Source organism: Diabrotica undecimpunctata, chromosome 1 (assembly GCF_040954645.1).
Source record: "Diabrotica undecimpunctata isolate CICGRU chromosome 1, icDiaUnde3, whole genome shotgun sequence".
Taxonomy (NCBI): domain Eukaryota; kingdom Metazoa; phylum Arthropoda; class Insecta; order Coleoptera; family Chrysomelidae; genus Diabrotica; species Diabrotica undecimpunctata.
This window is the reverse complement of record NC_092803.1, coordinates 46921688-46939927: the sequence shown is the minus strand read 5'-3', so window position 1 is coordinate 46939927 and position 18240 is coordinate 46921688. Positions and strand designations below refer to the sequence as shown.

The window sequence follows — 18240 nt, the reverse complement described above, 5'->3', positions numbered from 1 at the left end:
AATAATGTCCAGGAAATCCTACTTAAATAAGTAACGTATTTTTAAGTTATTATAGTTTCTGCGCAAGGGGTTAATATTTAGTTTTGAGTTCATAAGTAAATTGTTTCATATATTCTTTATATAAAAACATAATTTTTGTTGTTCATTTAATGTTTTTTATAGTCTTGTAAATTAGCAATAAAACGATTACCAAAAATTAGTGTTTTTATTTGACGTCGTATATCTTTACAAAAAAAAAGCAGAATTAACATTTTTTTTAAAACATGTGACCGATTACAAATTAATTTTTGTTTTTCTCATTCTCATAATACCGAAAGGTATACTGATGTACATGACAAATTTAACCATTTTAGCTCTTATTTCAATTTTTTGTAGTTATAATACATGATTTCAAAGTGTACCAATAAAAAAAAAGGGTGAAGTATTTGTGGATAACTGGTTTTTAAAACACTTGCTCTATTTCGAGCGAAAAACCAAGCGTACTAGCCGCTTATACTTTTATATACTATTTGTTAATATATTAGCGTTGTAAAATTTAAACTATAGTTTAGTTATTGCATTTAGATTAAATATACCCAGTAAGCCATAAGTATGTTTTTATTCTATAGTAGTAGTAATAAAAAAATATTAAATATAAAAAAATACAATATTACAAATAATAAAATAATTATTATACTACTTACATCTTCGCTGAAGAGATTTCGAAAACTGTTAAAAAAACATTAGCACAGTCAAAACAAAAATTAACATTATATAAGCAATTTCATTCACACATAACTTGTTTTTTAATGTTTTTGTTGCGATAAAATGGTAATTACTAATGAACTCGCGACCAGATCTATCAGACAACATTAGCGGCAGACAAGTACCGATGTATTGAGGAGTCATTATGTAAATCTATTTCGTTAACGAACGCAGATTAGACGCTATTAGGTTGATAAAATACAGGCGCTTCAAAAAATTAAGTTGTTTATTTTAATTCGGATATACCGCTGAATAAAGATCTCGAGCAAAGACATTGTGGTTAACTGCAATTGATAAACATATATTGTTGTTGATGCATTCTGCAGAAAATATTCCAAACAAAAGAATTAATATACACAAGGTCAACAATCAATGATAAACTACATAATAATAAATAAGAAAATAATACCAACAAATGCTAATAGAGTAATGGACAAAGTTTTAATAAAAATACCTGTAATCAAGAAAGGAACCTATCCTAATCAATGTCAAGAAAGGAAAGATGACAGATGGTTTGCTAATAAGTGTAAAGCGGAAATTAAAGTGAAAACAAAAGACAAATAGCTGATAAACTACGTAAACAAAAAAAGAGGAAACACGTAAACAATCAATTAATAGACATGAAAATAAACTTTTAGAGTAGAAAACAAATGAATATAAATTTATCAAAGAAATAAAATAAGGAATTAAACCAAAAAGTAATTTGCACAGGAATAAAAACCGCGAAATAACCAGCAGCACTAAAGAAATATATTTTAAAAAACTTCTGACCGAAAACTCTCACAGAATGATAATGTAGAACACACAGAATATGAATTATTGGAAGAAGCGGAATATGAAGAGAATTAAATAAAAAAGCCGACATAGATAAAAGAGGTTAAAATGGGAATCAAACTGCAGAAAAATAACGTTCCGAAAGATTTCCGAGGTTAGTACAATTAAACCTAGAGCTAAGATCATGTATATTATAAAAATTAATATTAAACACACCAATTTTTCGGGTTGAATCGCGTTGATTTTCATTGCGCTGAGCTTTCGACATCCTCTCTGATGTCTTCTTCAGGCTTCTGAGGTCTCAGTCTTCCGAGCCCCCAGACACTATAACACTGATCAATGTTCAAGTAAAGTCAGTAGTGAAGTCATATAAGATCCAAAGCCATACACATTGAATTTATGCTGGAAAAATCTGACGCCGCATGTTCGTGATTCAACCATAAGAGAATGGAATTGGCGTTGTTAGTATGGATAGAAGACTGCAACCAAAAAAGGTGCCTTTGAGTGGTCCAATGGTCTAGGAGAAGGCAAAGCGTCTTAACGCAGATTTTAAAGAACCTGGTGGTAGTGGAGGTGGTACAGGTGGAGGATTTAAGCATCTGTAAGGCTATAGAAATTGTTACAGCGGAAAGATATCTAGAAGATAATGCGAACCTAGGAGCTGGTAGAGAATATACAACTGAGCAAGCATTTAATGCGGGCGACGAGTCCAGACGAGAGTTTTGGAAGAGAATGCCAGAATTGCCAAAAAAAATATTCATTTTTAAAAGAGCAAAGTCTGTTCCTGAATTCAAGTCATTAGAGAATAGACACTACTGCTTTGTTTTATTGGATCTGGAGATTGTACTATAAACCATTGATGCTTTTTAGATATTTAAATCCTCTTGTGTTAAAAAATCAGAATAAGGACCAGGTCAGTGTTTTGGCGTACTAATAAAAAGCGTGTATTACAAACGCTATTTTATGTGATTGGTTCCGAAAATGTTTTGTTTATAAAGTTAAAACTTATTCGAAATCAAAGAATTTAGTCTTTCAAACATTTCTAGTTTCATGCAATGAACCATTTTGCTTTAGTATATGGAGCAAGGAACAACCAAACGTTTAAGCTGTATTACATTAGACGAACCTTAAACATGATACTGAATAATATAGAATGTGATTCTGCTTCTTCTTGATGTGCCTATCCGTTACGAATGTTGGCGATCATCATAGCAATCTTTATCTTATCTGCAGCAGCGCGGAAAAGCTGCACAGATGTTGTATTGAACCAGATTCTGAGGTTCTTTAACCAAGATGTTCTTGTTCTTCTTGGACCTCGTTTTCCAAATAGTTTTCCTTGCAGCATAGCTTGAAGGAGAGTATATCTGGATTCATTTCGCATAATATGTCCGAAGAACTGTAACTTTCGAGATTTGATGGTGGTCAGTACTACTCGATTCTTATTCATTCTTCTGAGGACCTCCTCATTTGTGACTCGGTCAGTCCACGGGATCTTAAGCATTCTCCGATATAGCCACATCTTAAATGCTTCCAGTTTTCTGCACATATCTTCGTTCAAGGTCCATTATTCAACACCATAAAAAAGGACAGAGAAGACGTAGCATCGCTGCATTCTTACTTTTGTATCAAGAGAGAGGTTGTGACTCTTAAAGAAGGCCCCCATCCGATTGAAGGTGGATCTAGCTTTTCCGATGAGTGCTCTAATCTCCTGTTTGTTGGTCCATTTTTCATTTATTATGGTGCCGAGGTAGTTGTAGTGCGTCACTATTTCTACAGGGGATTGGTTGACGTAGAGTTCACCTTCTGTTATTCTTTTCTTGCGAATTATCATAAGCTTTGTCGTCTTAACGTTTATATTGAGGCCATATTGTTGACTGTAATACGTGATTTTGTTTATAAGAACTTGTAGGTCTTCTAAGTTGTCCGCAAGTACAATGGTGTCATCTGCATATCTGATGTTGTTTAGCCGGCAAACATTTAGTGGAATACCTTTTTCAGTTTCGTGCAAAGCTTCGACAAATATTCTTTCAGAGTACAGATTGAAGATTAGAGGAGATAAAATACAGCCTTGCCTCACTCCACGCATGATTTTCACATAGTCAGTGTGTTCACCTCCAACTCAGATTTGCTGTCTAATTTTAGTAGAGACTTCTTATTTCTTATTAGAAATTATTATATTATTTTCAGATCTTGGTTGTTAATTCCTGTTTCTTTTAGTATTTGCAACATCTTGGCGGGCTGTACTCGATTAAACGCTTTCTCGTAATCAACCAGACATGCGTATACGTCACAGTTGACGTCTCTACATCTCTGGAATAAGACTTGTGCTGAGAACAAAGCCTCTCTAGTACCAGCAGCATTTGTGAACCTAAACTGGTTGGGGGAAATTTGACTTTCACACAGCTTGTAGATTCTCTTATGAATTATCTTTAGGAACAATGTTTGGAGATGACTCATGAGGCTTATAGTACGGTAATCTTCGTAGATAAAATGTGATCCTGATATAAATTTTATGGAACGCTGGAAGAAATTTGACATAGCGGAATGCATCGTAAATACAAAAGAATCGTTGAAAGATCTGAAGCCATACATATTGATATTATACTGGAAACAACTGTGGCCTGTTATGATTGCAAAAAAATGAGAAAAAATCTGTGCAAGTTCAAACTTTAACTTTAAACATTGCTATAATTGTAAGTGGAATAGGACGAGATAGAAGTGGGTTTAAACAGATAGAACGAAGTGTCGTTCGGGAGTTGTTTGAATGGTAAGATGAAGATTGAACTAAAACCAACTTGGAGGAAATGTAAAATTCACAACCTATTAAAGAAGAGTCTTTAACAAGCACTGGAAACCACATCTAATTTTAAAAATCTTAGTGAAGTTTTAAGAGTGGCAAATCAGCTTTGTGACTTCTTTTAGAGGCAAATTCCTAACGCCACTTCTGAATATTACTCTGAATTGAAGGAGTCTTTAAAACTGCCAAGCAAGATAAAGTTACTAAATTTTTTAAACCATTGCCTAAACTTGAAGATAATATGTAATTAATTAATATGTGCTCAAAAACTTCAATTAAACTAATTTTATTATGTATTGGTTTTCTTATTTTGTCACCTAGGAACGAATCCCCTATAACCCCATATAAATTACCATTTCATATTCACGGTTTTTGTATTCGCTGAATATTTACAGAACATAAACCCCGCGAATAAAGAGCTTCTACTGTATACTTAAATATAAACTCGGTTCAAAATCACTCGCAGAGAAGATCATCGGAGAATATCAAGCAAAAAAAGGCACGGAAGATCAACCATCGACCAACGATTTACGGTTAAGCAAGTTTTAAGCAAAGCCTGAAAACATGACATAGACGTCTATAACATTTTTGTCGATTTAAAAAAGCATATGACTCAATAAACAGGGCACAGTTATACAAAATATTGAGTGAATTTAAAATAACAGCCCAAAGTAGTTAGGCTCATTAGATTGACAATAAGGTACATAATGGCTTAAATTAAGATACAGCATGAGATGGGCTGGCATCAACACTGTTTAATTTTGCACTGGAATACGTAGTTAAAAACATTGGAACGTAGAAATACCACACTTATCAATATATCAGTCCAACTGGCAGCATACGCAGTACCATGTATATGAAAATACGTATAAGGAACTTAAATCACATGCTAAATAAATAGGTCTATCAATAAACAAAAAAAAAATAAAAAAAGAGTAAAATTCTAGTACACAGCTGATCGAAGAGAGCAACACGACTCTATCTGACTGAATGCAGAGCTTAGCAAAAGCATAAACCTAGCCAATATGGCATACATTTTTATAAACCAGATATTTAAATCACAAGAGATACATCAAAGAACTAAGATAAACATCTACAAGACCATATCTGCCCGATAGTATAGAATAGAATAGAATAGAATAGAAATATGCTTTATTGTCACTGAAAATTATTGAACAATTTTATGGACAAAGCTAAAAAAAACTGAGTCAAAAAGTACAAAAAGTATAAAAAGTATAAAACAAAAACAAATATAACAAAAAAAACAGAACAATACAATTTTAAATTAGTGAAATTGTTGTATCACTTGCATAATTTGTACAGACAACAACAAATGAGACAAATTGTAGCCACTGCTTGAGACACCCAAATGTAATTATAAACAATATTAATTTTGTTTCTTTGTTATACATTAAGAAACTCGTCAACTGAATAATATGGTCTTTCAGAGAGATAGATTTTTGTCATCTTACGAAACTTAATGAAAGATGTTGCGGATTTAATTTCTCTTGGAAGGTGATTATAAAGTTTTTTTGCACTATGTAGAATATAATTCTTTACTAGCTGAGTGGACGGCATCGGTAAATAAACGTTACAATCCGAATTTCTAATGGAGTAGCCATGATCAGGTCTATCGGGAAAAATGTTTAGATGCTTGCGAATCAAACAAACCGTTTCCAAAATAAATAAAGAGGGAAGCGTCAAATTTCCGTGGTTTTTGAAGTAGGTCTTGCAATGAGTTGTTTGTTTGAGACCAAATAGATAACGAATTGCTCTTTTTTGCAACTTAAAAATAGTATCAAATTGGGCCGCTGTACTAGAACCCCAAAATGGAAGCCCATATCGAAGATGGGACTCGAACAATGAGAAATATGCTATTTTAATAGAAGATAAATTTAGTTCCTTCGAAACAGATCTTATTGCAAAGCAAGCTGAGGCTAGTTTCTTCCTTAAGAAGTCAGTATACAAGGACCATTTAAGATCGCTGTCGATAAGAATACCTAGAAATTTCACGGAATTAACGATACTGATTTGGCTCTCATTCAAAAGCAAGGGTTGAATGACTGCTTTATAAGATAATGCTACTGTCTTATCCACGTTAAAGTTGGAGTCTGACCAAGCCTTGATTATAAGCAAATCAGCGGTTATAATTGAATGAAGCGTTGAAATATTAGAGCTGCTCCAAATAATACTGGTATCATCAGCAAATAGAAAAATTTTTCCTTTAATTTTCAAGTAAGTGATGTTATGAATCAAAAGTAAAAAAAAGAATGGGACCTAATACTGAACCTTGCGGTACTCCACACTCAATGTCTTTACAACTAGAGTCGGTGTCTTTTATTCTAACCAATTGTTTCCTACCTACCAAGTAAGTTTTGAACCAATTCAAAGACACACACCGAATTCCATAGAAAGTTAATTTTTTTAATAGAATGTCGTGATTTATGCAGTCAAAGGCTTTGGAATAGTCGCAGAAAACGGTGGCGGAGGAGAGGTTACTATTTAGTGATAGATATCTCATGTATCACAGAAAACATGGCATCACTAGTACATTTATTAGACAAAAAGCCGAACTGATTTTGTGATAAAATGTTATGTTTAAGGAGAAAGGGCATAAGTCGAGCTTTTATAAGCCTTTCAATAATTTTTGATAGTGCTGGTAACAAGGCAATAGGTCTAAAGTTGCAGGCATCAGATTTGTCTCCACCTTTATAAAGAGGAATAACGATGGCAGTCTTTAGGCAGTTAGGGAATGTACCTTTTTCAAGGGAATCATTTACTAGCGAGACCATGACCTCCAATAGGTACATTATGCGGAAGATTTGAGAAAATTTTAATAGATAATCCATCTGTACTACAGGACGATTTGCTTTTTATACTACGAATTGTTCGAATGAGTTCAGTCTTATCAACTGGTCTTAAAAAGAAGGTATCAGCAATGTTTTTTGAATTAGGGAGATAGGAAACTGGATCTTGTTGTGGCGAAATAGTTGAGGTTATATTTTTACTCACATTAACAAAGTAATCATTTAGATTTTCGGGGTTAGGAAAAGAAAAGGTTTGATTCGCTGAACTGGTTTTATTTAGAAAATCGTTTATTATTGACCAAGTTTCTTTTGAAATATTTTTGGAGCTTGTTAGGCGATTATGAAAGTAGGATTTTTTGGCTACTTTGAGTAGTTTTAGAATAGTAAATTATGGATACGAAACTTGGGTATTGCCTCAAAAATTTGTAAACCGCATGGACATCTTAAAAAAAAAGGTACAGGACGAATACTATTCCCTATGAATGAAAACAACAGGCGTAGAATCAGATACAATTCTGGAATATTTAATATATATGAAGAACCAACTTAATTTCGGTATGTCCGCCTACAGCATCTGGCGTAAATGGGTAGGCCACGTATTTAGAATGTAAGAAAACTGGCTTCTAAAAAAACTGTTGAATGCAAGAATGCAGCGGAAGAGACCTATTGGAAGACCGAGAAAGCGATGGGAGGATGATGTAGATGAAGACGCAAGAAATTTTCTTGGTAGTTGATGGTGGAGGAGATTGACTACAGACCGTTACGAATGGGGAGGTTTGCTGGGGGAGGCCAGGACTTGAATTGCGCTGTAAAGCTATGGACTGAAAATTAACTGTAATCTAATCTAATTGTTTTATCACTTTGACCAAAATATGTAGTTTTCTTAACTCATAAAACAATACACATTTTATATTACATAAATATGTTCTGGTGAAACAATAAAAATAAATCGGTTTTTTTTTGCTTTCTTAAAAAAGTAGCCAACATGGACATGTGGGGTTATACATATTACCTCCTCATATGTTCTAAATAAAGTCACACGGGTTAAAAATATTGATATATTACTGATGAATATAATAATAAAGAATGTAATTATAAAATAGCCATTGCCAATGAGAACAAGTCTCTACCATTTCGGGAAATTTCAATCCCTAAGAAGATATTGGATACAAAACTTGGATATATATAACAACAAAATACAGTAATAGGGAGTAAATTAAAATTCATTCGCAAAATTATTGTTAAAAAAGTCGTTATGTAAAAGAGCCGAGATTACTTTTTCGAACACAAAAACTTTTTTTAAGAAAAAGATTTCATTACAATTTATTATGGTAAAACATGATTATCTTTTATCATTTATAACTAAGGAATTTTATAAAATAGGGAACAACATACAACTAAAGAATAAACATTTTTTAAAGATGAAGTTTGAACAGCGCATCGGCTTAATTCATTTAAAGAAATGTATCACTATCAAAAAAACATTTTTGAATAAAGTTATTTAACTCGAACTTAATAAATTGACATAATTTGTAACTTTCTTTTGAGAAAACTATTTATTTTGTGCATTATTTGTACAGTCAGTTTTTTTAGTACCGATTAATATTTTCCGATAAATTAGAACATATGTCGCGTTTAATTCTAATAGCCCAGTCGTCAGATATTTGATTTCTAAAAACTAGACAAACAAGCTGAATTTTGCTGAGAATGTCAATTGTGGGATTTCAAAAATGACGCAAAAAAGTGTGCCACTTCTACCCCGGGTTTCCCCCTAAAACCAACCCTTGTAGGGGGTGAAACGGAAAACATCGATTTACCAAGAATCAGTATGTCACAGAAAAACATATTTCAAGCAAGAAATGTATAGTTTCATCCATATTTCTATCGCTCATCGACAAAAGTTGCGGTATGAATGTCTAAGAAATTCAAGTAGTCGATTCTGTCCAGAGACGTATCGCGATATTAGTTAGTTAAAATAACAATGTGTAATATGTATAATTATAGTAAAAGAGCAGAGAAATTTAATTTTGGAAAAATACAAAACTTTATATTTCTTTAATTTTTATGAAAATGTCAAAAAATGATCAATCTGTCACCCTGTCGGACGTATTTCCAAGGCGAGAAGCCTGAGCTTTTCGCCCTTGTCTGTAAATACTTGCTGGTATTTTAACAATCGCATTACTTATTGTAAATTAGTAATTTTATAACTTAAAGTAAACACTTTTACAGTGTGTCAATTTTAAAACTTACAATGGGTTATATCTCAAGAACAAAAGCTGATATAGACAAATGCTTGAAACCGTTTCTAGGATAGTAAGGGAAAACTAAAATGACATGAAAGAGCTCACCCCCATCAACCTCCTAGGCCCTACCTACCACAACCACCCACAACCAAAAACGTTTAAATTGCAAACCCCTACTTGTGATACATCATTGAAAAGATTATAAAAAATGCTATCCAATGGTATAAATAATAATTATATATGGTGAAGCAATAAATTGTGAAACTTTTGCTTAATAGGAAAATTTTATGTGGTTTTTGTTGATTCTGTTAATGACCCTGTGTAATAATTGTTTATTAATTATTTTTGGTTTATTTAAGAATTTTAAATGTCATTAGTTTTCATCATTTGTACGATCGGTACTGTCATTCAGCTGTAGTTGTCACGATGGTTTAGAGCAGCGATTCCCTAACTGTGGTACGCGTACCACCAGTGGTACGTGACGATTATTAAGGTGATATGCAAACAGCCATAGGACATACACAGTAAAATTTACTTAATAACCCCACGGCGCGTGGGGGCGCCGTCGCGTCTAGTTTGCATTAAGCTTCACCTATTTTGCTGGCCAGCGCATCTTTCGGCGACCGCGACGCGAGTCAAATTACCTATCTAATTTGTTTTAAGTCAAGTTTAATATATTTGAATTAACATAAATAAGTGGCTTAGTAGTGTAAAAAGACCTTGTGCTCAAAATAATGTACCACCCAGTTTATCTCAAGAATTAAATTGTGCAGTGATTCAAGATGATGTTAAAAAGTCTTTACCATCGAGTTCCACTTCGATTGCGCCAGATTGTGCGGTAATTCAAGAAGATAAAATACCTATTAAAATTCGAAAAAATACTAGAAAATATGACCCAGAATACATAAATATTGGATTTACGGTGACGGATGTAAATAATGAGCCACACCCTCAGTGTGTCATGTGCTTTGAAATTTTATCAAATCAAAGTATGAAACCCTCATTACTGAATCGTCATTTTAACACAAAACATTCTACATTGGTAAGCAAACCGAAGGATTTTTTCACCCGAAAATTAACAGAAATGAAAAGCACTAAGAAACTCTTGTCTTTATTTACTGGTAGTACCAAAAAATCAGTAGAGGCATCATTCTTAGTTAGCCTAAGAATTGCAAAGTCAGGAAAAGCTCACACAATTGGCGAAGAGCTGTTGTTACCTGCAGCAAAAGATATGGTTACCTGTATGTTGAGTGAGGCGTCAGCTAAAAAGCTAGAACTGATATCACTATCCAATAATACCGTTCAACGTTGGATCGACAGTATGGCATCAAATGTTAAAAATAAAGTCATCAATCATGTAAAAAGTAGCGATTTCTTTTCGATACAACTTGATGAGAGTACAGATGTAACGAACTATGCTCAACTTATGGTTTACGTGCGGTATATACATGAAAATAAAACAATTAAGAAAGATTATTTATTCTGTGAGCCGTTATCAACACGAACTACAGCGGATGAAATTTTTAACAAACTGGATGAATTCTTTACTGAAAATGGACTTGACTGGATGAATTGCGTTGGCTTCTGCTCTGATGGCGCTCGAGCTATGATCGGTAGATTCGGAGGTGTAGACACAAAAGTAAAATCTGTTGCTAAGAATTGTACTTTTATGCACTGCAGTATATACAGACAAGCGTTAGCAGTAAAACGAATGCCCGAACAATTTAAAAATGTTCTCCAAGATGCAATCAAGGTAGTAAATTTTATTAAATCTCGGGCACTTAACTCTCGTTTATTTTCAAACTTGTGTTGCGAAATGGGCAGTAACCATATTCAGTTGCTGCTACATACAGAGATTAGATGGATTTCGCGAGGCAAAATGCTGAACAGATTATCTCAGTTACGTTCTGAGGTGCAGCTGTTCCTGATGGGGACTGATTTTGAATTACGCAATCGACTGACAGACGAACACTGGCTTATATCATTGGCTTACTTATCAGACATTTTCAATCGCATCAACGACTTAAATCTAAGTTTGCAAGGTAGATCTACAAATAGATTTTCAGTAAATGACAAAATAAAAGCATTTATCAAAAAATTTCAAATGACTGAAAAGAGCGTGTCGAATGAGAACCTAGCATCTTTTCCTAATTTAGAAAATTTTATAACTGAAAATGAACTTACAGTGAGTGAAATTGTGATCAATAACATCAAAAATCACAGCCAAATGATCGTTGAAATATTTGAAGAATATTTTAAAGAAGATTATTCGGAGTTCAATTGGATAAGGAACCCATTCGTTTCGGATCTGGATAGTGTTCGAGAAAATTTAAGTGTAAATGAAAAGGAATCTCTGATAGAGTTATCTTGCGATGGAGCTTTGCAAGTGGAATTCAACAAAGAAGAGCTGTGTGAATTTTGGCTAAAAGTTAAAAATGAATATCCATCGCTGTCCAGAAAAGCATTACTGTTTCTAATTCCATTCACAACCACATATCTCTGTGAGAGCGGATTTTCTGTTATGTTGATAATAAAAAATAACTATCGTAACAAGCTTAACATAGACACTAATTTGCGCCTGAAATTAAGTACAACTGAGCCAGATATTTCCTCTCTTGTCTCGAACATGCAGCATCATTTTTCGTACTGAGTATATTGTATTTTTTCCTATAATTAATAAATAATAATGTTGTCATAAACAGTTGTTGCAGTTTTTATTACTTTACCATTTTCAAGGTTTTTTAAAGATTACCACAGTTCAGTGGTACGCTACTAATTTATAATTTCGTGTGTGGTACGCGAGATTAAAAGTTTGGGAACCACTGGTTTAGAGTATACCTGAACGCTTGGATATCATATTCACATTTGCCTCCCAGAACCAGTGTTATTTACGAACAGCTCAAATATTTCATGAAAGGCATCCGGACAAAAATATAAGTCACGTGTACGTCCGCCATTAGTTGAAAAGTTTAGAGAAACGGGGTCAGTGCAAAATAAAAAAAGGGATGCCCCAAGATTACTGAATAAAGCACCCCAAATTGAGGTCTTTGGAAATTTTGCAATAGAGCCTACTGCATCAACACGTCAAGTATCTGCAATGACAAGACTTTCACATGAGTCGGTTAGAAAGGTGTTGAAGTTTCACTCGTACAAAACATAAATTCTTCAAGAACTAGGCGATGATGATCCAGACCGACGAATTGAGTTTTGTGAACTCATGACTGAAAGAATTCGCGTTAAACCGAGAATGTTAAAAAATATTTGTATCACTGATTAATGTACTTTTATGCTGAATGGTAATGTAAATAAACAAAAATGTTGGTATTTGAGTGATGCAAACCCGCATCGATTGAGAGAAGGTCACATTCAACATGAAAAACTAAATGTTTGGGCAGAAATATCAGGCGATGCTACAATTGACTTCTTGTTCATACCAGGCAATTTAAGTGGCAACATTTATCTGGATATGCTGGATAATACAATCGAACCTTCAATTGTCCATTAATTAAATAACAAAACGGACGATCAACGCAACCTAGCTCTAGACGAAGATTTGCTGCACTTCCAACAAGATGGAGCACCTCCTCAATAAGCAGCTCCAGTTAGGCACTGGTTATATAATAATTATCCGAACACATTAATTGGAATAAGATGTCCTATTGAGGGGCCACCGAGTTCACCAGACTTGCCGCCACTTTTTTCTATGTGGTTACCACAAGTCAGTTGTTAATAAAACTTAACTTGCGTCAATTGGAGAATTACGAGAAAGAATTACGCAAGCATGTCGCGCTATTACTAGGGCAACATTTGCTAAAGTTCGTGCAGAATTTGAAAATAGGCTGTATCATTGTTTACAAAACAACGGAACCCACTTTAAACATTTACTTAATTGTAATTTTTAACCAATTTTAACATTATTACCCCTGTGTAATTATTATTTATACCATTCGATAGCATTTTTTATATTCTTTTCAATAATGTGTCACAGGTAGTGGTTTGCAATTTAAACGTTTTTGGTTGTGCTTGATGGGGCCTAGGAGGTTGATGGGGGTGAGTTTGCTTTCATGTCATTTTAGTTCTCTCTTACTATCCTACAAACGGTTTTAAGCATTTTTCGATATCAGCTTTTGTTCGTGAGATATAGCTCATTGTAAGTTTTAAAATTGACACACTGTATATTAGCACAGTTAAAATTTTTAGACGACAAAAATATTAAGCAAGAGACATTTTTGAGGACCAAAAATGCAAGTTTATTAGCGAAACCGAATTGAAAATTATTCCGCACATTATATTTGAAGCACTATTTGGTTAAAACATCATTTTTGGTGGTAAAAAATATATATGTCTGGACTAAAGGTGGTATTTGTTTGAATTTGCCGACGGACGATAGATGGATGGAGACAACATATTTTGAGAGAATTTTGAACAAAAATGTTTATTAGCAATTTTTTTGTAAAGTGTCTTTCAGAAACAAGGCTTGAAGCGGCCGGTGATTTTAAATATCAATTATACGCACGAAATCAATTTAAAAAAAAATTGTATCAACTTGACGGAAAAAAGTCGATATTTTTGATTAAAGTGTCATATCGACAAAAGTTACAATGCATTTTAAAGACGAAGAATGCATCTTCTTTGTGTGCAATTTCTCTGTCTCTATTTTACCGTAAATAAGTCAGTTTCTTTAAAGCTGTTGCGTGATTTTTTCATTTTTTACGATTTTTATGATATCAATAAAATTTATTACTCGCTGTGGAGTGAACATGAGCCTAGTCTTTGAAACCTATAAAATGAAATTTCGATTTTGAGTTTTGGCAACAAATATAAGGCATTTGTAGTGTGCCTAAAAAAACGCTAAATTTAAACTTTTACATTATCACAAACAATCTCATGTTACCGAAAATGTTTCCACAAGACGGCAATGGGTGGAATTTGGAGCTTAAGTTATGTAGTTTTGAAAGTCGTACTTGTTTAATAAAAAAAAAAAACAGTTTTAAATGTTTTAGATTGTTTGCAATGCCAAAGTTTAAATTCAGAGTTTTTAGGAATGACTTATATTTACTGCCAAAACTCAAAACCAAAATTTCGTGTTTGAATTTTTTTGGGTTTTGAATTTGTGTTTTGTGTTTTTGAATTTTTTGTGTTTTGATAATTTGAAGTTTGAACTTTTGAATATTGGGCTCTAAAAATGAAAATTCCAAAGCGACAGAATAATGGAAGTGATAAATTGTATTGATCTTGTGAGCGTCGTAAAAAATGGCAACAATCACACGTTTATTTTTTTACCACTTTCATAGAAACTGACTTATTTGCGGCAAAATGCAGAAATTTAATAGAAATGGCGCACTTTTTACCTTTTGATTTGATTTTTGTCTATAGAGTACTCTAATCAAAATATATCGAATTTACGATATACAAATTTCATTTAACAAATTTATTTCGCGAGCGTAACTGACATTCAAAATAGCCGGTTGCTTCTAGCGTTGCTGCAGAGAGAACGGTTCATTCTTCAGCACAAATTTCCAATAAAAAATTTTGTACAAAATTATCAAATTTTGTACAAAATTGTCTCAGCTACATTTTTTGTATAAAACATATTTTTTTCGTTTTCCCTCCTACGAAGATGTATTTTAGGGGGTAGCCCGGGGGTGGGAGTGGGAAATTTTTTGCTTTTTAAAGTCCCAAAATTGACATTCTCAGCAAAATTTAGCTTATTCGTATGATATTTATAGGTTCAGTTGCATTTTCGTCTCTGACAACTGGACTATAAAAAGGAGATGATATAAAACGTATGATTTACAAAAATGTTTGTTAAATTTCGACACATTCAATTAATTATATTAATTATATTAGATAAAGGGAAACTGAATTTTAGGAATTTACACATTCGATTAAATACACGTGATAGTATACAGTCAATGAACTGAAGTATTATTTATTTTGGTTTGCATGATATGTGTTATTGGTGTAAATTTATTACACTATACATTTTTTAACTTTTTTTAATAGATATGTAGGTATCTACTAAATAATATAGTATCCCATTCGATATTTTACTTTCAAGTGTAAAAGAAATGCAAACGACCAAGAAGAATAGAAGAATAACTACTCATTACTGAACATTTAATCACAACCTCGTTTTTATTTATCACAGTGTTTACCTCTATTATAGTTAAAGTTACACTAACATTGTAGTACGGTCAGAATAGGAATGCGCATTTTCTAGATTTTATGATTCCTCGTTTCTATGATGTTTTAAAATGGTATGAGTGACAATGAGTGAGGTTTTATTGATTTTTCTTTTTGTTTATGGTCTTAAAGGTATTAGACACAGTATAGGTATCAACTATTAGATTTTTAAACTATTATAATGGAAAATAAATCTTTGATTGCATTGGCTTCCCGATTTTTAATAATAATACGCCGGCAACAACTGCGACAGCGTACAGCAGTAAGAAGAAAAAGATCAGACACCTTTAAGCTCACAGGTGGCTCTTATGAAGAAATAGTGGACGGGGCATATCAATTTTCCTTCTTTTTCTTTATGTTCCATCTTCTATCGAAGGTTTGAAATTTAAACCATTTCCTTAAGTTCATAATATCAATAATAAGCATTTGTGTCGTTTCATGACATGGTCTAAGTACTCAAGTTTTCTTCTTTTTATAGTTATGATTATTTCAGCTTCATTTCTTTCAGTAATGAATACGTAACACCGAAGCATTCTTAGGCGTAGTCCTAATCTTATATCCCAACAATAAAAAAACTTTTTAAGTTTAACGAATACTGCACGTGCTATTTCCATATATGTCTTAATTTCTTTGGTTTGGTCTACATTTGATGTTATCCATGTTCCTAAGTATTTGTAGGTATCCACATTGTCAGTTACAGTATCCTCAACAATCAATTGGATGTTTGCATCTGCTAATTTAGTCATGATCGTTGATCATGCATTTAGTTTTTTTTAATTCATCCTTAGTCCGTATTCATTAAGTTGTTGCATTACGTTCTGTAAATTATTGTTATTATCTTTCATTATTACTGTATCGCTTGCAAAACGCAGTTATTCAAAACTTCTCCATTGATAGATGTACCTTGAATCTGAGAGCGTTTCTTTAAATACCGCTTCACGGTAAACAATTATTCCCACACCACAACGTGTATAATAATATATAAAAAAAATAGAAAGGACACATTATATGTAATTACCTAAATATAAAATAAGTTTCAAGCTCTAAAGTAAGATGGAAAGGTTCATTTATATTTCTTTTCTTGAACAGCAGTAGAGTATATATAAACAACTATATTATTTTACATATTTCCAAATAATCACTTTATTTTAGAGACTCGGAGACATAATTTAGGAAAACATAAATATTTTACATCTTCCATAAAAAAGTTTTTTTAATTAAAATTGGGCAGAGTTTTGAGTTAAACCTTCATCAGGAAATTTTAAACTTGCCATTAGGCATTACTTTTTACGAGTCGGCTAAAGCTCCTTTTTAATTCTCACATAATACTGAACAAAAAACCTGCACTGTTTTCTCTTTTAACGAGAAAGCTTAACATTTACAGAGCGATAAAAGTTATTTCTTAATTACCAAAGGGTTAAAAATACAAGTAATTAAATTATATATATATATATATATATATATATATATATATATATATATATATATATATATATATATATACTTTATATGTATTTATAGAGCTTTAATTAACTTAATTAATTGCTTCCTATTTTTATTTTTTTTTTAAATTTAAATAAAACAAAATGTTAGTGAGATGAAAGTATTTATTTATTTGAAAGGCCAAGGGTGCCGCGCATCCTAAATGTTTAATTTGTCATGATTCTGGTGCATAAATCAGGCTAAATGAAACCGATGGCATGGGTTATGTTGGCTTTAAAAGCCGTTATAGTTTGTGATTTATACGCATATTCCTGCCACTTAAGAAAACCCCACAAGAATGAATTAAATGGGCCCATATCACATGATGCGGTGCCAGTTTACATCGTTTTTACGTGGGATGACCATGCGTTCAAATCGGTCCTGCAGAATAGTCGATGTGTCACGAAAACAGATATCGTTGGTGGGCAGACTATCCAATTCGGACCAAAAAATAGTTGATAATTATCGACCTGTAGCGCTCACTGGTGATGGTGATAGCCTGTCCAATATCCTTCTCAAAGGAATGTAGACCGATATTACTGATAGTCTAAAATTCACAATAAAGAGGAACCCTTTCGAAATTATTGGGACGCTCTTAGATCTCATCTTGATGGGTATCGTCCCAAATTCAAAAATTCTATCTGTTGACGTACCCAGAACTTTATATAGAGCAGGCAAACTAGCAAAGGGTGAAAACGAGATGAGACCAATGAAGTGGGACATACTTGGTATGTGCGAGGTGAGATGGAAAGGAGAAGGATATGTGGATACAGTAAATGGCAACCATTTCTATTATGCAGGCAAAGATGATGATGCCCAGTCAGGTGTAGGAGTATTGGTAACAGCATCCATGAAACAACCATTCGACATCAATATAATACAAATTTAATATACGCACCGACAGCAGACAGTCCAGACGAAGATCTTGAGATTTTCTATTCCGATATTGAAAACATCAAAAAACACATAAGATCAGACGACATCAACATATTTATGGGAGATTGGAATGCCAAAGTAGGAGCAGAAAAAGTCGAATCGATCATCGGCCCATATGGTTTAGGAACCAGGAACGAACGAGGCACACGATTTGTTGAATTTTGCCAAGAGAACAACCTGGTGGTTCTTAACACATGGTTTAAATTACCTAATAGACGTCTATATACGTGGAGGTCTCCTCAAAATTGCGAAGAAAATATTGTGAGGAACC

At 33.1% G+C, this 18240-nt stretch overlaps 2 protein-coding genes across 5 annotated transcripts in view; one reads left to right on the top strand and one right to left on the bottom strand.

The window, feature by feature from the left end:
• Positions 1–18240, bottom strand: part of LOC140448853 (Ig-like and fibronectin type-III domain-containing protein 2) — a 1058385-nt gene that overhangs the window by 597874 nt on the left and 442271 nt on the right. Inside the window, exon 1 of one of the 4 annotated variants that reach the window (XM_072541981.1) lies at positions 684–868. The exons of the other annotated variants lie outside the window; for them this stretch is intronic. The gene's annotated coding sequence lies outside the window, so the exon portion shown is untranslated. Of the gene's footprint in view, positions 1–683; positions 869–18240 lie in introns of those variants that run through there. 4 annotated transcript variants of the gene reach the window in all.
• LOC140444116 (zinc finger BED domain-containing protein 5-like) lies at positions 10450–12015 on the top strand. The gene has a single exon (XM_072535823.1). The coding sequence runs from the start codon at positions 10450–10452 to the stop codon at positions 12013–12015; it is 1566 nt and encodes a 521-aa protein (XP_072391924.1).